Consider the following 23,224-nt stretch of genomic DNA (forward strand, 5'->3'; position numbering starts at 1 on the left):
TGAGAAGATGTTAGGATGAAGGACCTGACACCTCATTAATAGGGTGGATTCCATTCTTATAAGACTAGTTCACTCCATGCTTAAAGTTAGTTCTTCAAAATATGTGGGATGTTTGATCATGACATTCTTCCTCACATATGAGAGTGAACCCATCTTTCTTGAGTGTTTTTTAGGGTATACCAGTGAAGTTGAGTTAAGACGACTCTTATGTAGGTGTCCAAGGGTATCCCGAGTGGCAGATCATGCACTTTACACATGCCTTATGAGGTGGCCTATCCATACTTGAAATTACATGATAATATTAGCTCTAAATTGCAATTGCTGGGTGATTCTCTATGAGTGTATTGTTTTTTATGTCTATGTATTGTTGAGACTTGCATGGGTAAATTGTTGCGGAGTGTGTGTGTAATGGAGTCATGTATGAAAAGGCTTGTGTGTAACTAGGTTATATTCTTGTATGTAAAAATGGTATAAATGTGTTGCATGCTATGTTATTCTATGTTTACCGAATTTGGTGTTTGTGGGCATCACCCTGGAAACCGTCATGAGACTACAACTCATCCACTGGGATCAACCTAGGGGTTTAAAGCCTTGTTGCATATGGTAAATATAACCATGTTTCCGGTGAAAGAGGAGGTAGATAAGATTTTCTTAGTTTTCTTAGAGTTTTTTGTTTCTGCTTTGCTCGAGGACTCGCAAAGTGTAAGTTGGGGGTTGTGATGAGTCCCTAAAATGCACTATTTTAGGCCTGCAATTACCTTTTTTTATCATCATTCATCTTGTATGTAACCCTTTGTTAACATAGTTTGGAGTTATACAAGGTTTGTTTGTGTTTTAGGAAATACAAGTTAAAACTAAGGAGTTAGGCATTACAAGAAGCCAAGGGAGTACTTGAAATATTCAAAGCCAAAACTAGCTGTTCAGCCAAGCTCTTGAAGCCTCAAGACATATTAAAGGAGAAGAAAGCTCTGTTTGACCATGTGGTGTGACCAGCAAACACAAGGGCGGCCAGGTCATTAGCTGTAGAATCCAAGGTTCAAAACTGAAGAAGAATTGCTACAAGGTTCGACCAAGTGATTGACCATGTGACCCTCAAAGGCGACTAAATCGAGATACTGAAGACTACTGAGCCCAGAAATATCGAGAGTCTTGACCAAGTGTTCGACCAAGTCTCAACCAAGTGTTCGACCAGCAAGTTCCTGTGGTGTGACTTAGTCAAAGACATTGAAGATTCAAATTCTCGATTTCCCACGAATCTCAACTAGGGCGCAACCAGGGGAATGCATGGGTGCGACTTGGTCGACAGCAACGATCTTCTATGCGAGATTTCGACGAAACTTTCCTATTTCGAAATTTAAACCTTGTAAACCCTAATGGGTATAAATAATAGTTACGAACATGTTCTCTAGGTTCCTCTTTGGCCGATTTTGGGTTAGTGACAGACCTGAAATGCCATTGAGAGCCAAACTAGATTAGATTTACTCCTTCTAATTTACATTCCTGTTCTGATTCTCTATTGTATGATTGATTGTTAGTGATAGACAATTTGTTTTGCAATATGAAGCCATCTTTATTGCTTTAATCTTTACATGCTTTGATTTAACTGCTTTCCTTTACCGCTTTCCTTTACTGCTTTGATTATAAAGAAGTCCTAGAGATAGGATAGCACTACGACCGATTCAGTCAAATATACGTAGTAGGCTACAGATACTAGAAATGTTTTGCATGGTTGTTGAGATAGGGTGTACTCCGATTCTCGATTGTGCTCTAGACGATTGGTGCACCCTTACTACCCTATGCCTTCGAACAGTTCTTTTCATCGTTTAGCCTATACGGATAATTGACCGAACGAAGTTTACGCACAAGACATCCTAAGTCTGATTTATAATTGGGCACTGCTTTGTAGGTGTAGAGATAATATAGATTTTATGTGCTTTCATTAGGTTGTTATAAAAACACCACCTTTACACTCTCTTTTTACACAAGATTGTAATAAACTAGATTGGAAATGGTTGATAACTGCACTTAAGTCCCTGTGGATCGATACCTGGCTTTCTCCACTTTCTACAGAACTTGGAACTATTTCGGTTTTATAAATATTATTTTTGGTGGTTAAGGACCTAAGCCTTGGCGAGCCTACCACCTACAACAAAGACTTAACCAAGTCATGTGAAAAAGGATAAAGCTCATGTCCTAGTCCCAGGTGGATTTATCACTTATAGGTTTTCTCTAAAGCTCCAGGGAGGAAGCTAAAGTTAAATATGTGTGGTTCAAGCTCTACTCCCTATCAACAATAGGTTCCCAACATGTCCCCTATCCTTATCCAATGGGTTTGAACAAAGTACATACTGAGCGAAGTGTTCGCGTGCCCTCAAAGACCATGTCTCATGAGAGCTAACAATACTACACCCATATCTATTCCTAAAAGATAAAGCACGGTTAGGAGGCTCATGAAAATGTGTGTACTCACATAAATTTTTAAAGCTTATCCCTTCAATCCCTATATATGATCAAACCCTACACATCCTTATCCATTCATTCCACAATATACATACAAGAGTTATATATAAAGGTAAAGTGCACAACAATCATCCATATTTACAAATAAAGCATCATGGAGTAATCGAAAGACCATTAAATTCATATTCGGGATAATTCATATCTAATTGATGGCTTGACTCTCTGAGTCCCTAGCGGAGTCACCAAGAGGTCGCAACGTTCCGAAGACAGATCCGAAATGGCAAGGAATAATAATATTGAAAATTTGATGGAGTCACTACTAACCTGTTATTTACTTAGGTGTTGTTAGTTCACCTAATTACTACTCATTGATTGGTCTTCTAAATTAAATTTAGGTCAAGGAACTAGTAGTCTCAGTCTAATTTTACTAGAGTTGAGATCGGAAGTTCAGTTGTGCGAGGGGAAGATACTAGCATCCCTTACACCCGTTAAATGGTACCTAATTAATTATGAATGATCCCTAAATTAAATCTAATGGTATTTAATTAACCCCTTCAAAATAAACAATTAAATAAGTAAACAAACAAACAAATAAATAAATAGAAAAAAAAATATTAAAAAAAATTAGAAGGAAAATGAAAATAAAAGTACGATTAGGAAGGTCTAACAAGACCTCCAAACGAGAGGATCTTGTTAGATAAGCCCCTCTCAGAACTGATATATATGAGATTTGAAATACCTTTTTACCCTTTATTAAATCATTGGGACACACACACACACACACACACAAATCAAGTAAAATCATCAAATTTTAAGCAAAAAATAATCTTTAAAAACATTCCCTTGTTTTTTAAAAAAAATTGTAAAAATTTTTCAAAAATTTTTCAACATTTTTCTTAAATTTTCTAGGATTTTCAAAGACTTTTCCTCATTTTTTGATATTTTTATTTTTCCATTTTTTAGTTTAAGCCAAAATAACTCAAATAATTTTCCTGGTTTTAAAATATTTTTCCTAATTTTTTTTTATTTTTTATTATTGTTTTGTTCAATTTAAAAAAATTTAAAATAAATTTAAAATTTTTTAAAAAAATATAAGCCAGTGAGTTAGGAGAAATATATTGGTTTAACCGGTCTGAACCAAGTTCAACTAGTTCATTTTAGTGGGCCATGTGTCCACTTACAGTGATGACATGTGGCAACTTTATTTATTTATTTATTTTTAAAATTCACTATAACAGGGTGACATCAGACTTATTTTGGGTGGGGCTCAATTCAATTTAAATCTTTGGGCTTCATGTGAATGGGTCAATCGGTTAATGGACCCAATTTGATAGGTTGGATTCAAGTTATAAAATGGACTTGGGTGAGTGGGTCAGATATAAACCATTGAGTCGGATCTAGATTGATGGGTCCGATCTGGTCAGATCATTGGGTCAATTTCAGAGCATTTTTCTTTTTACAATGTCTGTTTTTGTATAAATGTACATGAAAACAAAATAAAGATTTAAAAATAAATCAAAACCAACATCCGGTCTTCAACTACTTCAGTCTTTTCACTCTCCTTTGATTTTGTTTGAGATCCTCAACCCCAAATTCCGACCTTTAGCACCTCCAACAACTTCTGAATTTAGCAACAACTCAATTCTCCATCAATTTTTTTTTTTTTTCAAAATTTAGATTCACTCTTAATCAGGACCTCTTTGATTTTTTTGCAAAAATTGTCTTAATGACCTCCTCTCTATAATTCTCTGTGTGAATGTATCATTGTGTGTCTATCTCACTTTTAGAAGCCTCTATTTATAGGCTTGAAGAATTTGTATGAATTGAATTTGACTAACCAAACAATTTTTGATTGCTCAATTAAACTTCAAAACAAATTATCAATTTCATCAATCAAGATTCAATTACATTTATCCTGTCAATCACTTTTTATTTCTGATTTTTGCACATTTTTCATGCATGTTTAATTTCTTGATTTTTCTTTGTAAGTTTGAATTTTGGAGCTTGAAGATGCTGGCCCACCTCTTATATGTATATATATATTCCTTTTTTTTTTAATATTATTTCCAGTGTTCAAATTCATTTATCCCTATATTCCAATTTTTTTTCTGTTTTTTTTTTTTTTTTTTTTTGTTTCTATTTTATGAAACAAAAATTTGTTATATGCCTCCTAACAAAATGAGTGTCTACAATAATTTTTATTTCTCATTTTCAATTTCAAGAAGCATTGAAAAATGCCTCCCTTTATCTTCCAGTTCCCCAATGTTTGCATGGCAAAGCCTAGAGCCCGGTAAACCGGAAAAAAAGGTGGCAGTCTTATGGTTCATTGTACAAATGAAATCAAAAAATAAAATTGTTTTCAACGAGTGAACAGGCCTAAGCATGGAAAAATTCAAAGGCACAAAAATTTTTAAGGTTAATACTTACAAAGGCCAATCCCCCAAATCTGTGGGTGGGTTTTGCAGTAGTATAGCCCTGGCAGTACTGATTGAGGAAAGCTTTCCCGTATGGGACTTCAAGGAATGCCGCGGTGAAAGTACGGTTTTCGAACTCTCCTGGATAAGTGTACTCATCACTGACGTTAATGATATGGTGTGCAGGGAAATGAAGCACAGACTCCACGTATTTCCTTACAAATGAATCGCCATCGCAACCAACTTTCTGGTTGGAACTCCTTAGCCAATTGATATCTGTCACATTTGGTTCTATTTGTTGAACAGTGAGCATCGAGCTGAGACTGGCCGTATAGCTTGATGTTAAGATCAGTACAACAAAGAGCCACACCACTACTATTGCTCGAGTGAGGTTGCTGTGAATCCTTTCCCCTGGAGAATGAAACAGTGAAATAACAAATGACTAAACTCAGGAACAAATTCATCACTGCCGTTTAGAAATGACTATTTTTAATGTTTTAAGGTTGTTTGGAATGTTTGTCACATCCTCAAGTCATCATCGACATCGTCTATGGTACTCAAAATGATGGATATTAGGGATGCCAAAACGAATAGCAGTTGTGGGCAGCATGACCAAATCTACTAAATGAACATCTAGCCCATAGGGAGTACCTTTATCCTACCACCTTTAAGTCCCATACTGGGGGGGATGTGCTTATTTCTCTCTATTAATGGTAGGACGAGTCCTAAAATTCTTGGCGAGTGATCTCACAAGAGAAGGAAAAGAGTTTTTTGTTAGGACATTGAATGAGTAAGAACAGTATCACACAGCAAAAATAAGAAATGAGAAAATAGGAATTGACACCTAAATTTACGTGAACAGTCCCCAAACAAATCGAGAGAAAAACCACGGACAAGAGTAGAAACAATCCACTATAAAAAATAACGATACAACTTCTCTCCAATTAAGAGAAACTAGAAACATAAGTTACAGCAGAGATACTTTATAGGAGAGTACTTGATTTTTCTCTCTAAAGGTGGAGTTGGAGATGCTTGAGATGGATATATTCCTTCACCACCGCTTCCCTATTTATAGAGATTTTATAAGCCTCATTTTCAAAAGCCGTCAAATGAATAGTGCTTTGTAAGCCTCCTTTTCAAAGCTGTCAAATGAACAGTGCAGTTACCTTTGTAGACTTGTGCAACCACTAAATAAATAGTATAGTTACCATATAAATAGTACAGCCACCATATGAATAGGACAACCCTTATGTTGGATTTTGAATGCTAGAAATGACTTTACAATTCAACATTTTTTACAAGTGAAATGGGCACCTTAGAAATTAAAAGAAGATATATTACTGAACTAATGATTGCTACGGGTCAAGATGCAGAAACTAATGGCAGCTGGGAGGATTACATGAGCACAACATCTACTTAAAGAAATAACTGCAGCGTCCAGACTGCAGCCAATCTTCTTCCGGTTCTAGGTAGGCTGGAATGGGAATGTGATAGGGTCGGATTGGTGGCTTCATAATTGTTATACTAATAATAAAGGAATTGTGTTAGTTTATATAGTTAATTTCCTGAATTTAATACTCACTGTGAGCAAAGAAAAGGGAAGAGAAGGTGAACCATAGTGCAGTGCCAAGCTGATCATTCCATCGGCCTCTGAAATCTGGATTGGTTCGATGCTCCAAGAACCAGACTACAAACATTGTGTATATTAAGATGGCAGCAGTCACTGCCCACATTTCCATGGTGAAAGGCTTCAAGAATATCCATTCCTCATGCGATTTTGATTTCACTGGGACAATCATCAACAGCCCTGATTCGGAAAATGGCTGAGTGAACTCAACAAATTCCATTCGCTCGGCTAAGATTGTTACATCTCCGACAGCAGCATCAAAAGTCTAGTTCCCATCAATTTTGGACATGACAGAAAAATTTGAATCAATAGGAGACAAAATCATTAAAACAAAGGACAAAGCAAGCTCCAGTACATCCACTAGATAGCTATAGCATAAAATCACTCTTCAAAAGATCTACGATATCTGTATGCAATAACTAGTCATTAACATGAGAAAAACTATAAGAGAACTCCAGCAGAAGAGTTTTTGAAGCCAAGAATTAGAAGTTTCAGGGAATTAGTCAAAATTGGCCTAATTATTCCCCCTTCCTACCTATCCCTTAGCCAAAAAAGACCAAACCTCGATGGTTGGAAGACTAGAATCAAAGTAGAGAAAGATCTATTAATTGGTCAATCTATCTGCACAACAAATGCAGAGATGACTTGTTTTAGCAGTGAACAATCTTCACATTAGTATGATCAACAGTTACCTCAAACAAGAGGATGCTGACAGAAATCATTACCTTGTTATAGACACTTTGAACCAGTGCATCATATGAATCATTCACAGCGGTAAATTCATAGGGCAGGTTATAATTTTTCTCCAAACGTTTCACCACTTCCCAGAATATCGCAATGCAGAAACCAGAATATTTAGTCGGGTCACTGTCAGTCTTCGTTGGATCAACCTTCACAAATTTCTCAAATGATGTTCTGCCTGGAACTCCAATCTTCAGCCGTTGTGCATTAGTAGGCATTGCCCAACCTTTTGGGACCCGATTCAGATCCCCTGGCCAATTCACCAACCCATTTACCACTTCCCCGCCTCCATCTCTCTCTCCTTCAATAATGAGGTTCTTTGAGAATCCAAACTTGGGCGACCAAAAGTCAAGCTCTCTATACCCATTTTCATTGACATTTGCAATTCTGAATATTGGGGACGCTGATAATTCATGTGTATTAAAGTGAATTTTCCCACTTAAACCAGTGAAATTGCTTGACAGTATACTTTGCACTAACATCTTTGAATTACTATAGTTACCAGCTAATTTCTCCATGGCCTGTACAACTGTGATAATGCTGTCATATGCTCTTAAAGCACGCATACCTGGTTCAAGTTTATCTTCATTGAGATATTTCCGCCGGAAAATTTTCTTGAACTGATGACTGAAGTCCTCAAAAGGCTCATTTTTTTCGTAGTAGGTCTTTGTTCCTAATGCACCATTCATTGAAAAATAAACAGTGTCGTTAAAAGAGTGTAAGAAGCTTGTAATAGCATCTGTCACTATCCAGGCCGAGTCTTTCCCCATTAGACCCATCTTCTTTGCTTCACTGAACAAATGAGCAGCCAGAGTTAACGAGGAACGAAGAACAATAAAGAGCCTGGACTGTTTGGTGGTCTGCAACTTTTTTAGCTCTTCCTGAACATACCCTTTTGGATCAGAAAGAGACGAGGCTGGTGGAAGAACCAATTGACACTCAATCTCCGAGCCAACCTCCCATAGAGCCTCTGATAAAAGACCCACCATTCCAGATTCACCACTGTATGCATCATCTTCATAAATTACTACAAGCCGTCGCCAACCGTAGGAGTGAACAATAGCCGCAATACATTTCATTTCAACACCGTTGTTGTTTGCCATTCGCACCAAGAAGGGCCATCGGAGTTTTGATAACGGCGGTGCAATAGAAGCTGTAGCAAAGGAAAGAACCGGGACTTGAGCTCGCTCCCCAACCTCACCTACCAAAGCTGCTTCCTGCCATGTATCCATTCCAATGATTACTTGTAAATCCTTCTCCTTGATAAGCTCCTCAACTGTAGCCATTTATAAAGAACTCCATAAATATCAATTAAAATTCATATTTTTTTTCCATCAGCAATGTTTTTTTAGGTATGGAGGGAGGAAAAATGATCTTAATTACCTCCAGAAGCTGCTCTAAGGGGATCCCCGCTGGAGTTTTGGAAGTGGAGAAACAGCTTTCCTTTGTTTGATGAATTTTTGTTGAAGTTTTGAGCTGCTATCAATATAGCTGTTGTTTCCTCTTTGCCAGAACGAGAGTTAGGATCAACTATTACTCCGATGTTCATGTGCCATTCATTGTTGTTGCCTTCTGCAGCAGTGATCAATCCATGGGAAAGAATGATTATTAAGGAGATTGCTGTAGATAATGGAAACAAAGCTTTTGGAGCTGTTCTAGCGGTTGTGAGGAGGAAAGGCATTTGGCTCCAACTTGGTAACTCAGCTTTCATTTTCTAAATAAATATTTAAAAAAAGCCTTTCAAATACATATATAAAGTTGCACACGTGTAAGCATATATGTATGTGTGTATTGAGGAGGTTTCAAGCAAGCAGCTCCCACAACTAAGTTCCTAACATATTGGGTTTGAATCCAATATGGAGGATGAGACACATATATGTCGATGAGGTAGAGAGGGTTGTAAGCTCTATCCTAATCTCTAGTTCTCAAAGTCTTATTATCCTAATTGGGTACAAGACTCTAATTGGGATAAGTCTTGTCCTAATTAAATTCATGATGTGAAGTATTCTTATTGAGCTATGATACCAACTCTGTGAAAGGTGAGGTGACCATTCCTTGCTTAGAAACAATTTCTACCAAGAAGAGAGAGAGAGAGAGAAAAAAAAAAGATTGCTAGTAGGAGGTGATTTGTCATCTACTTGAGCTGAAATTTTAGTGGCATGTTTGTGACTCATCCTCCTCCATTTTGAATAGTGTTTGATATTTGAAGCTCTCTAGAGCTAGTTTTGCTTCTAGTACAATAACATCTATTTTGACGTGAGATCTCTGCACATATACTTCATTATGATGTAGGACGGGATTGGTCGACCTAGTCCTACGATTCAACCCTCACACAAGCATATACACTCAAAACATGCACTTTGATTTAAGAATTTAATTAACCAAACATAAACACTACAAATTATTTCACATGTTAGATTTTGGAGAAGGTGTATGATTTTGTCCAAGAAAATAAGTCCCAAGAGTTACTGATCAAGGAATCAAACTTTATGCGTAAAGATGTTAATTTCAAAGATTCAAGAATGTAAGTTCTAAGTTAACAAACCAATATTCACACAATTGATTTAAGCTAGCAAGTATCAATATTAAATTCTAAGGATTCAAATCGATTATTCAAGTATGGAATTTTATGCTACTAGCAATGGCTCACATAATACAGAAGTATTCAAGCAAGTACTAAATTTACCAAGAGATTTTTTTGGATGACTTGACGTTGTTCAACACGAGTTAGTTAGACCACGCTGTAAATCCTTCGAACAAGCTTTGAAACACCAATATAAACACAGCTAAGGAGTGTAGGGAGGAGTGGCCGTGTGGGTGTATAAGGGGGAAGGCCATGAGAGTGAGAAAGGGAGGAAGAGATGATGGTGTCACTGGATAAAGTGGTCTCTCACCACTTGATCTCCAGAGAGAATGTCGTAACCTCACACTACAAAATCAAGAGATTGGACAAAGCTAAACAAGCTTCAACAATGATTTCTTTCAATATTCAAACATAGCTCCATAAGAGTTTTTACAATGAAAGATATATAGCTAGCATGGGGGGACAAGACATTAGCTAGCTTACACTTCCCACACAAGCTTGAGAGACAAAGATATTTAATACTCTTACTAAATCCTAACACATTAAACACTCTCCAACTTTCTAAGCACACATGCAAGTTTAGTTGTCTTGCATTATTACACATTAAATGGAGACATATGCCAAAGGAAGTACAAAATCGTGTGGGCCCATAAATCATAATCGTGTGGGGCCCACAAGCCGTGTGGGACCCACATGGTTCTTGAGGTGGATCTTGCTTCAATACTTTACTTGGTCATCAAGCACCTAATAATATTGAAATAAAATATCCAAGCAAATAAAAATCCAAAATAATAAAAATTTTTAACAAATGCCTTCCATCAAAAGTAGATGGTCTTCAAGAAATCCCACGTGTACCTACAAAACAATTTGTATGATAGTGGACATCACAAGATTATCCACGTGTCACCATGTCGGCAAAGGAGTGGACATCGAGAGGTTGTCCTCGAGTAACCATATTTGCATGGGAAATGGGTAAGGCATGTTGATCCCTATCATCTACTAACATCTAAATACCCAAAGTTCAAAATCTGCACATGTTGTACAGGGCAAAATGGTTGACTGTTTTGTCTGAAACTATCTACAGTTTCAGATAGAAATTGAATTCTTGCAAGCTCTAATGGAAAATGGCAGTTTTAGGGTTTGCCTAATTCAACCTAGGCTCTAATACTAAGATGATATAGGACGGGATTGGTCGACCTAGTCCTACGGTTCAACCCTCACACAAGCATATGCACTCAAAACACTTTGATTTAATAATTTAATTAACCAAACATAAACACTACAAATTATTTCACATGTTGGATTTATTAGAAGGTGTATGATTTTGTCTAGAAAATAAGTCCCAAGAGTTACTGATCAAGGAATCAAGATTTATGCGTAAAGATGTTAATTTCAAAGATTCAAGAATGTAAGTTCTAAGTTAACAAACAAATATTCACAAAATTGATTTAAGCTAGCAAATATCAATATTGAATTCTAAGGATTAAAATAGGTTATTTAAGTATGGAATTTTATGCTACTAGCTATGGCTCACAAAATACAGCAAGTATTCAAGCAAGTATTGAATTTACCAAGAGATTTTGTTGGATGACTTGACGTTGTTCAACACGAGTTAGTTATACCACGTCGTAAATCCTTCAAACAAGCTTTGAAACACCAATATAAACACAGCTAAGGAGTGTAGGGAGGAGTGGCCATGCGGTTGTATAAGGGGGAAGGCCATGAGAGTGAGAAAAGGAGGAAGAGATGATGGTGTCGCTGGATAGAGTGGTCTCTCACCACTTGATCTCTAGAGAGAATTTCGTAGCCTCACACTACACAATCGAGAGATTGGACAGAGCTAAACAAGTTTCAACAATGATTTCTTTCAATATTCAAACATAACTCCATAAGAGTTTTTACAATGAAAGATATATAGCTAGCATGTGGGGACAAGACATTAGCTAGCTTACACTTCCCACACAAGCTTGGGAGACAAAGATATTTAATACTCTTACTAAATCCTAACACATTAAACACTCTCCAACTTACTAAGCATACATGCAAGTTTAGTTGTCTTGCATTATTGCACATTAAATGGAGACATATGCCAAAGAAAGTCCAAAACTATGTGGGGCCCACGGAGCATAAACTTGTGGGGCCCACAAGCTTTGCGTGATGCACAAGCCATATGGGCTCACATGGGTCTTAAGGTGGATCTTGCTTCAATACTTCACTTGGTTTTCAAGCACCTAATAATCTTGAAAAAAAAATACCTACACAAATACAAATCCAAAATAATAAAGTCTTCGACAAATGTCTTCCATCAAAAGTAGATGATCTTCAAGAAATCGTACGTGTACCTTTAAAACAATTTGTATGATAGTGGACATAGGGAGGTCGTCCACGTGTCACCTAACCTTTTATAGTGATACATCAATACAGGGAAGGTCATAGTGCGACTTATTTTCTTACTAAAAAAGGAAAAACGGGAAACAATGTAATCTACAAAGAACAACATTTTTTACCACGTTATTTGAAAGGTATACTTCGGATGGATATATTGGGTCTCACTTCCATTCATCGTTAGTTCAAATCTCGAGTTTTGTTTGATGGATTTTGATTGTTTAAGCACTTTTTTTTTTTTAGTAGGAGACATCCAATTGAGCCTATGATGGAAACTCGTCGTGAATGGAAAGCACATGCATGGAAAGAAAGCAAATTGCCTGAGATGGTTTAATTTACTTTTAATGATGAATGAAACCCTAGCCCTATAAGAAAGGGGCATCTGCAAGGGAAGATGGTCACACAAGAAGAGAGGAGGAGCCAAAAAACGAGCTTTGTGCATACTTGGGACAGCTAAGAAAGAGTGAGGGAGAGAAGAAAATTATTTGTTGAAAATTTAAGATTGGAGGTGCCTACATAGTTAGCTTTATCTTGACGATAGGATGGCGATTTCTTGTCTGATTGAGCTGAAGCTTTGACAATTGTGCGTGACTCCTCCTTCCTCATTCTAGTTGGTCATATTGTGATTTGGAGCTTTGTAAATTTGGTTTCATGGCTTGGATAGCAGTCCCATTGCAGCAACAACTTCACGATTGGAGGAGAAGAGATCAAGAAGAGAGAAAGAAGAAAGGGAAGCTAGGGTTGCAAACCAATAAAAAGAAAAGAAAGAGAAGAAATCACACAAAAAGGAGTACATCTTCAAAAGGTATGGGTTTCATGCAAAAATTGAATTTTTATGTTTATACTTTGATGATTATCTATTTCATGTTTGATTTCTCTTGTGTATTTATGTTTAAAGGAGTAAGCTTTGAAGGGAGTTAGGAAGTTTGGTAACTTTGCATGGCAACCTTGGTGGCCAAGTAGGCTAGGATTAAGCTTTCTTCTTCTTTTCTCTTGATTTAAAACATGCAATCTTCGCTTTATTTGATCTAATTAGTTTTGATTTGAATAGGTTGCAGGGCTGCCTTTGGAGGCTTGCAACTTGGTTAAGGTTGGCTTTTTCTTATTTTATGATTTAAATCTTGCATCCTTGATGTTTATTGTAACGACCTAGAAAATATTCATATTCAAATATTAAATAGAGACGAAAATAGATACAGAAATAGAAGGAGACCGTAGACTTCGTCGACGAATGAGGAATTTTGGAGATAATATTAAATAAAAATAATTTCAGAAAAAATTGCCAAGCTTCGTCGACGAACACAGGGTCTCGTCAACGAAGGTTTTCCGAATTTTTTCGACGAACACAGGGTTTCGTCACGAGAAAATACCGAGAGGGGTTCTGAGGCAGCCTAAATTTCATCGACGAATACAGGGCCTCGTCGATGAAATCTGTGAAGGACTCGTCGACGAATATAGGGTCTCCTCGATGAAATCGCCTATATATATATATATATATATGGAATCCGGGATTTTATCTCATTTCCAGCGCCTCTCTCTCTTTACGACTCTCTCTCCCTTCTCTCTTCATTTTTGACCCCACTAGTCGCCGGATCGATGATCCGAAACTACCACGACGCTCCTGGCAGAATTCTCTGCAAGATTGCCGGAGCGGATCGTCAGGAAAACGAAGTTGGATTTCATCCCAAATTTTAGGTAAGGTCTTTTATTGAGTTTTTGGCCTTATGGTAGTTATAAGAAATGACGTAGGTGGAAAAATAATAATATTTTGTTTTGGGATATTGTGTTTTCAGGAGATTGATCTAGGAATCCTGCGAGTATAGAGCTAGATTTTTATAGAGGCTTTTCAAAGTTGAGGTAAGGGAAATATGCTATGCTAGGAGTTTTAATAAAGTTAATAGAGATTTCATAAGCATATTTTTATGTCAGTTTATTATACTGTTTTTATAGAAAATGAGCATAAATGTTTGTGTGGCCTAAGTAGACTTTTCATGTGAAGAGTGAATTTATACAGTTGTTATGAAACATCATACTATACTAAATAAAGATATAGATAGTATATACATTTGATATGGTTTTCCAGTATATGAGATTATACAGAGATAGATTTATATTCGCAGAGAAATGTACATGCATATACAGTTTTATATGAATAGTTCATGAAACAGTTATATACATATATCCAAATACATATATACAAATGCTCAAATCAGTATTTTATATTATAGTTTATTACAGAACGGTATATACATATATATAGTGTTATAACATGCCATGTTTTTCCTATTAACATAACATACAGAACAAAGACAGAGTATATATATAGAATACACAGATAGATATACAAAGGTAGCATCAAGATTCTATAGATACAGTGTTTACAGTACAGAAAGACAGAGTTATGGTAATTTTGGAAACACGATGAAAACAGTAAAAGAGTATATATATGTATATATGTATATATGTATATAGTATCAGATCCCTGAGGAAAGTTACACAGATAGATACTGATTACAGAGCACGGTACCGTTGCTAGATACAGATAGAGTGCAACCACATATCTCATATAGTATGTGGGTACCGTCAGCTGTACTCGGAGAGTATGCAATTCCCCAGTACACTGGGTTGAGAGGGGCCGGTTTGACGAGGTAGTAGCCAGTTCCGAGCTTAGGAGAGGATGCAGTTTGGCCAGGCTGAGGTAGTGTAGAGTATGATGACCTATCTGGAGGGCTGACCAGATAGAGTCCCGCCTACGGGCCGCATAACCCTGTCATGAGGGGTTAAATCATGACGTACAGAGTCCCATGGATAAAGTACAGATATTTATATGTTTACAGTTTTACAGTATAGTATGATATTACCAATATGAAAAGTAGAAAAACAAATGATATAATATGTTTTAAATTGTGAAAGAAAGATATGTTTTACAGATGAATTATTACATTGCAGTTCAGTTATTATTTTAAAAGTATTCTTAACTTAGTTGTCACACACTAGTAATAACATATTTCCACTTACTGAGCGTCGACTCACCCCTTTATTTTAACATTTTTCAGGTGAGCCAGATAGACGAGCAGATCAGGCTCGTGGATAAAGAGAGTGTTTGGGCACCCTAGTTATAGGGTGAGTTTTTGGCAGAGTTGTGTATGTTTTTGGGATAGATGATACTGGAGTGACATTTTTGTATGGTCTGTATATTCTAGAATCTGGTATGGTACAATTTATGTATAAATGGTTTATGATTTATGTTTTCGTTGCATAGGACTGCTTATGGTGTATATATCTATATAAAAAAAAATGGTATGAATTTTGAGGTCGTTACATTTATGGATTAAGTCAAATTGCTTCCTTGATTTGAATGGTTGTTGGTTTCCTTGTTTTTTTTTTTTTCATGTTTCCTTTTATATGATCTCAATGGTTGTTGGTTTCTCTTTTTTGAATCACATCTCCTTATATATTACCATAATATGTTGTTGGTACCCTTTTGATCCTTGTTTCCTTATATATGACCATAATGGTTGTTGGTTTCTTTTTGAACCAAGTTTCCTTATATATTAGCACAATATGTTGTTGATTGCTTTTAAATGCTTCATTGTTCTTCTTTTAATCACATGATATGGGTTTGGTTTGCTCGTCAATGCATGCATGTTCTAAAATGCCAATTCATTGCATATTGGACATTTGGAAGTTAAACTGGGTTCTCTTGCATTTTACCACATGATATGTCTCTTTACCAAAGAAAAAAAAATGAGGAAAAGTATTTAAAAATCACATAAAATTTTAGGAAAAATGTTGAAAAATTTTAGAAAATGTCTACAAAATTTTGGAAAATTTGGGAATGTTTTTAAAGACTCTTTTGCTTATAATTTTTGATGATTTTATTAAATTTTTGTGTGTGTTCATCCCTATGATTTTAAAAAAGGCAATGAAGTATGTTAGACCTCACCTGTATTAACTCTGAGGGGGGTTTATCTAACAAGATCCCCTCATTTGGAGATCTTATTAGACATACCTAAATCACACCTAAAATTTTAATCTCCTTTTAATTTGTTCATTTATTTATTTACTTATTTATTTATCTATATATTTTAAAAGGATTTAATTAAAGATTATTAAATTCAATTTGGGAATAATTCATAATTAATTAGGTACCATTCATAGAACGGGTGTGTAGGGGGTGCAAATACCTTCCCCTTGCATAACCAAACTTCCAATCCCAAGTTTGTTATAAGCAAACCGAGACTACTAGTTCCTTGGCCTAAGTTTAGTCTAGTGACCAATTAAATGAGTAGTAATTAGGAGTTCTAACCACACTAAGGAAAAATATGTTAGTGGCAACTCCATATTCCTTTTTTTTCAAAATCATATATATTATTCCCTCACCTCCCAGGTTCTGTGTCCAGGAACGTCGCAATAGAAATGATGAGAGAAAAATTGGAACATGTAGTGAGGAGTTCAAGGGGAGCTCAGATGTCATGAGCTTGGCCGCCAACATTCTTGATGTGTTCATATTTCTTAGATGTACACACAAGAGACTTAATAGGAAGAGTCATGGAGATAGAGCAAGGAAAGAGTATGGAATTGGGCATATGATGGAAGAGTGTAGAATAGCTCGACTTATATTAATCTATAAACATTCTTTAGGCGTACAATGAACAACTAAAGGGGATGCGTCATCGCTTGTTCTACGACAATAGTATGTTTTTAACAGCTATTTGCAATTTTTTTTTATCTTTTTCAAAGATTCTATTGTACATGAGTTTAATAATCAACCAAGGAAGAGGGAAGGGGTTGCATCAAGGTGGCTCCAAAAAAAAAAAATCAATAGTGAATGCTTTTGATAAAATTTTATATTTTAATAATTGCATTCAAAGTAAGTTTTTAATATGAATCCTAGTCATTGTAAAATAATTTTAAACATGGTGTACACATTAGCAAATTTATAACACTGTTAGTTCATTTTGGATGACAATTTTAAATGCATATATTAAATAACTATAGGTCCTTAATTGCACTAATCAAAAGTACAATGACCAAAATGAATTTTTCCCAATAGTAGAGGGACTAACTTATGATTTCAATCTCCACAAATTAAAAGTATACCTCAAAAGCCATTTTTAGTAAGGAAACAAAATAATGAAACTTTTGAAAGTACTCCTCCATCTAGAAAATTTAATTTTTTTGATTTAGTGCATTTGGATATGTAGGTCCTATTAAACTAGACCACTTTTCTATTCATTGCACTCTTTTACTTTTATTAATGATCTTTACAAGAAAGTATGAGTTTGCACCTTTAAAACCAAAGAGCAAGTGTTAGATGCATTTAATTAAGCAATTCATGCTAGAGTTAAAAGCAAAAGAAGCTAAAAATTGGAGAGCATCTAGTTTGATTGCTAGTCAATATTTAGGGTCATTTGATGAAATTTTAAAATTTGAGGGCATTCTAGATTTGTCAACTCCTTCAAAAAGTCTTTAATTGAATGGTTTGACAAAAAGAATGAACGAGACTTGAGTAGAAATAGTAAGATGCATGTTGTCACATGCTAAGTTTTCAAGATTCCTTTAAAATGAGGCAATATGCGCATCAAATCATTCTTCATGCATTCCTTTGCAGTGTCACATGCTAGAAAGAGTTTGGAGTACAAATGATGTTTACAACCATCACTTAAAAATATATATTTAAAAAAAAATAAAAATAACGGCAGGACCTCAATTTATTTATTGATAAACCCTCACTTTTGGGGGAGGAATACCGTGGTTACAAGATATTTAAAGGGAGGGGCAAAAGACAAACCTTTAAAGGCCTCCCAAATAACAACACCAACATCCAGGAAAAAAAAAGATTACAAAACCAAACAAATCAAAACAAAACAAGGACCTACAAACCAAATATCACGCAACAAAACAAACAAAAGATAAATAACATAAAGCATAGACCAAAACCAACAGGAAATCAGCTAAACATACCTCAAATAAGTCGTACCCATCTTCTCCAATTTATATAACTCATTGATAACTCTAGGGAGTTGACTACTATTTGTAAACAACCTATTCCTCCCCCTAGTACCTTGACGAGCCAAGGCATCTGCCACTTTATTTCCTTCTCTATACCAATGCTTTATCGAAAAGTCTACTCCCTCTAATAAACCAATCAGCTGCTCCAAAAAATCTCATAAATATCACAAGGAGCACCTCCTTTTTCTTATCCAATTTACAACAATCTTCGAACCACATTCAATATCAATACTAGTATGGCCCAAATGTCCGCAAATCTTTATTCCCTCTAACACAGCTCTTTCAACTTCATTATTTGAACAAAAACTATAATATTTTGAAAAACCAAACACAAAAGTACCTGTATGGTCTCTATGGATGCCACCACCACCCGTCGACCCTAGGTTCCCCAAACTACTTCTGTCCAAATTTAGTTTCAACCTCCCTTGCCCCAGTTTTAGCCGTCTCACACATTGCATAGTTTTACTTCTTATATTCACAGTTTGCACTTCCAAATTCTGCAATATCTGAAAATCAACCTCCTTTAATCGAGTCAATCCTATCATGATCTTGCTCAAAACCCCCATTCAATACTTAATGGACAGCCACACATCTAAACTATTCTCCAATGTCCCCTCTATTCTAGCTAAATGTCTCCTTCTCCACAGCCTCCAAACTACTAAATAAGGAATCAAACCCATCAATGATCCCAATTGAGAAAATCTAGAAGCCTTATTAAACCACATTTGGACTCTTTCTTTCCAACTTTGTTGTCTAAGGAAAGGAACACAAACCTCCACCGAAACCTTCCTCCAAACCTTAGTAGCAAAGTCTCCCCTATTTAACACATGCTCTATATCTTTTGGCTGCCTCATCTTACAACAATTACACGCCGAAGCCAGCGAAACCCCCACCCTTCTCACCTTTTCATCAACACTTAAACACCCAAAAGCAGTCTTCCACATGCAGATAGCAATTTTTTTCGGTAACCATTTATTCCAAACTCATTTGGCCCACTCAAACTTTGGAGCTCTAACTCTAATAACATCCCAAGCAGACTTTGTATTAAAACAACCATCCTTTTCCAGGAGCCAAAGCAGTATGTCCGAAGAGTTTCTAAGATTTCCCACTTTTTCCATCACTTCTTCCTCTTTATTAAATCCTAGAATTCTCTGCAAATTTTCCATATCCCACGCATTATTGATAACCAAGTCTTTTAATTTGATATGAGAATGTGTACCATCTGGACACTCTACAACCAAAGGTTTTGAGTCTAGAAACTTATCATACCACAAATTTATATCTCCTTCTCTAACCATCCACTTAGATTTGCTTAAAAGTTCAGGCATACCCTACAGAACTTTCCTCCAAAAGGAAGAATTCGATCCATGAGGTCTGCAAAGAGCAATGTGTCCTCCCTTCACATATTTAGCTCCAAAAAATCTAGCCCATAAAGAATTTTGAGTTAATAAATGCCAACCAAACTTCATGAACAATGACCATTGCATTTCTGAAATGTCCCTAACTCTTATAGCCCTCTCCTTCACAGCAACACACAATTTCTTCCAAGCCCTCCATTTCATTTTTTTCTTTTCCATCCTTAAAACCCCAGAAAAAAGAAGTAAACATACCTTGTATCTTTTTTAACACCAGTTTTGGGACATTTAGAACAGCTAAAAAATGCAATGACATACTCGACAACACATGTCTCAACAAAACAAGACGACATCCTTGCGACAACAGTCTACTTTTCCAGCCCTAAACTCTCTTACTTATTTTTTGAATTAAAGGGTCAAAATGATAGGCCTTCAATTTACCATCCACTATTGGCACACCCAAATACCTAAAAGGAAATTTACCCTCACTAAAACCAGTTTCTTGAAGAATTTCTCCTTTCCTCAGAACACCCAATTTCTTTGAGAAAAAAATAGCTGATTTATCTTTATTCACCCTTTGGCCAGTCCAACTTTCATACTCCTTGATCACCTCCATTATCTGTCTAACAGATTTTTTTCTAGCATCACTTAAAAGTATTTGGTTGTACAGATTTTGTGAACATTCTTAAGGATAAGAAATCAAGGCTTGATGCATAAACAAAGCAATGTATTTTCTTGGGTATGGACCTAAAAATTTTGGGTACATGTTGTATATTCCATTTCAAAAGGAATTGATCAAAAGCAAGGATTTTGTCATTACTGAAGACCATACCATTGAGGAAATTGAAAAAGTTGTTGTAAAGCCAAAGATCATAATGATGAAGTGATTGATTTGGATCCACTTCCTTCTCCTATGAGTTCGGATTACGTTAGAGGTGACGGGTGACACATATGATGATCTAGGTGATCCAAGTGATGTAGATCCACTTACAGATAGAAATGAGGTAAGTCAAATTAGCAACCAATTATGTAACATTGAGTAATATCACTTTCATATCATATCAAATTGAGGATATCATTAAGTGACTATCAAACCTCAGATAGGCATTCCCCTCATGAATTTATGCATTCCTCACTAATGATAATGAGGGATACCTAGAATTCTATCAAGAGGACATAACATATGAGCGCAAGGTGAGTGGTTGAAACTTATGCAAGAAGAATTGAAATCGCTAACTGAAAATCATATATTTGAGGTGACAAAATTGCCTATAGGCAACACAAGTCCAAATAATGAATGGTTATATAGATGCAAGACCAAATAGCTTACAACCTAGGTACAAGGCATGTTTAATTGTCAAAGGCTTCAATCAAAAATTGGGAAATGTCTTTGATAATATTTTTTCTCCAATTATGAAAATAGCGTCCATCAAAATCATGCTCAGTCTAGAAATTTGTTTGAATTTGACGATTTATTTTCTCCAAGGTGACTTAAAAGAAGAAATTTATATGGAGCATCCAAGGGTTTCCAAATGAAAGCAAAGGAAAATCAAGTTTGTAAGTTAAAGAAAAGTTTGCATGGATTTAAGCAAGCACTAAGGCAATGGCATGGGAAGTTTAGTTATTTGTGGGGTAGCGTGGTTATATGAAGACTACTTTTGACATTGTGTTTTCATTAAAATATTCTCTGATGATTTTCTCATTTATTACTTTGTATTAATGATATGCTAGTTATTGGTCATCAAGTGTTTAAAGTTAATCGGTTAAAGAAATATTTGAGCAAATATTTTGCATGAAAAACTTGGGGTAGCAAAAAAAACCCTTGGCATGACAATCACTAGTGACAGGAAAGCCAAGAAGCTATGGTTATCACAAAAGAAGTACATTGAGGAAGTCTTTAAAGATTCAACATGGTTAGGGCTAATGCAGTTAGTTCTACTATTCTAACCATATAAAGTTGAATTCCAAACAATGCCCTTCAACTTAGAAAGAGAAAGAAAAATATAAGAAGGGTTTCATATGATTCAAAAGTTGGAAATTTGATGCATGTAGTGGTTTGCTTGAGGCCAAAAATAGCTTATGCTAGAAATAGTTTATGCTATTAATGTCGTTAGTGTAATTCTCTTTAATATTAGTAGAGAGCATTGGAATATTGTGAAGGATTCTCAAGTATCTTCAATGTACCTTCACATTATGTGTTTTATTTACAAATGAAAAATGTATAAACTTTCATCTGATAGGTTGTCTCTTATAATTAAGGTATGATTTAAATATTAATTTCATTTCTCTTGAATCTTGATGCCCTTCTTATGGATGCAATGACCGCAAGAAGGGCATCAAGATTCCAGAGAAATAAAATTAATATTTAAATCATACCTTAACTATAAGAGACAACCTATCAGATGAAAAACTAAAATTCATTTTGTCTACATGGGCAAGCTTATCGCATTTCAAATCAATTTTGAAAAGAAACTCCGAATAAACTAGATAAAGCCCCTCCATTCATTGTATACACACTACAAATGATATGGCCACTATCAAAAATAGAAGTTATCAAAAGTAGACCTAAAATTATATAACAAACCCTTCTCAATGACGGCAAAATCTAAGGAAAAAACTACATAATTATAAATCCAATGTAAAAAATAAATATACTTTTTAAATTATTTTTTAGTCATTCAAAATACTAACTTAAATTCATTAAGTAAATAAAGCCAATAGAAATTTATAAATATGCAAAGTTCATATTACTTTCAAGATTTATGATACAACTCCCAATTATTTCTATATTGTTTCCAAATCTCATCCAAATCTCAATTATTTGTATGTTGTTCATATTACTTTGAAGTTTGGAGTACTGGACTCTGAACATGAAGTCTAACCTCCTCCTTAGTAATTTGACTGTTTGACCCACTCGAAAAGGGTTCCTAGATTCCCATCTGCTTCTAATAACAAACTAAATGTAATTAATAAATTTTATTTTTAAAATTATTTTCTAATTTTTTAACATTTATATGAAAATAATGAAAATTAAACAAAAGTGGCTTTTTCAATTTTTGCTCCAAGTGTTATAAGAACTAGAAAACACTACAATTTCACTTGCTCGAACATGGAAAATGTTTTTACTCATCCTTTCAAAAATATTTTAATATTAAACGACTAAGCCTATCTTTTTTTTTTTTTTTTTTTTGGAAAATTTTAACGCAATTTCGGCAACGTGCCGTCTATAAATTGGACGTTTTCCTATAAAAGCTGCACCTGATAGGTTCAAATAGAGCATATATAAGAAATTGAAGGCAGACGAGAACCTATATCCACTACTAGCATGCAATACACATCAACTACATCACCCATGCAGGAGGCATTCTAGACTAGCATGCAATCATGTAGCATATTCACGACAGTAATACATGTAACCATATCTTAAATTCAGAATATAAATAGCAGAGAAGATGCTTAACTTTCCATTTGTTGGACGAGGAGAAGATAAGGTAGTGTAATCAATGGGGAAGGAGAGAATGAAGTGGAATTAGACTTGTGGGTTAATGGGTATGTCTGAAAATGTAACATGTTTGAACTCAGCTCATGTAAAAACGTCTATTTTTGTCAACTCATGATATGCTAAGCTCATTTGGCAGCCACC

At 35.4% G+C, this 23,224-nt stretch overlaps 1 protein-coding gene across 2 annotated transcripts in view; it reads right to left on the minus strand.

The window, feature by feature from the left end:
* LOC131147188 (glutamate receptor 2.7-like) overlaps positions 1-11,436 on the minus strand; it is a 31,679-nt gene extending 20,243 nt beyond the window's left edge. Inside the window, exons 1-5 of one of the 2 annotated variants that reach the window (XM_058096958.1) lie at positions 11,398-11,436; positions 8,626-8,814; positions 7,227-8,518; positions 6,457-6,766; positions 4,888-5,285 (exon numbers count right to left, since the gene is read on the minus strand). In XM_058096958.1, the coding sequence (XP_057952941.1) occupies positions 4,888-5,285; positions 6,457-6,766; positions 7,227-8,518; positions 8,626-8,791 (2,166 nt within the window). In that variant the 5' untranslated portion in view covers positions 8,792-8,814; positions 11,398-11,436. Of the gene's footprint in view, positions 1-4,887; positions 5,286-6,456; positions 6,767-7,226; positions 8,519-8,625; positions 9,144-11,397 lie in introns of those variants that run through there. The other variant, XM_058096957.1, reaches the window with a different exon arrangement.
* Positions 11,437-23,224: the final 11,788 nt, after the last annotated feature.

The sequence above is a fragment of the Malania oleifera genome, unplaced genomic scaffold, assembly GCF_029873635.1.
Source record: "Malania oleifera isolate guangnan ecotype guangnan unplaced genomic scaffold, ASM2987363v1 ctg452, whole genome shotgun sequence".
Taxonomy (NCBI): Eukaryota; Viridiplantae; Streptophyta; class Magnoliopsida; order Santalales; family Ximeniaceae; genus Malania; species Malania oleifera.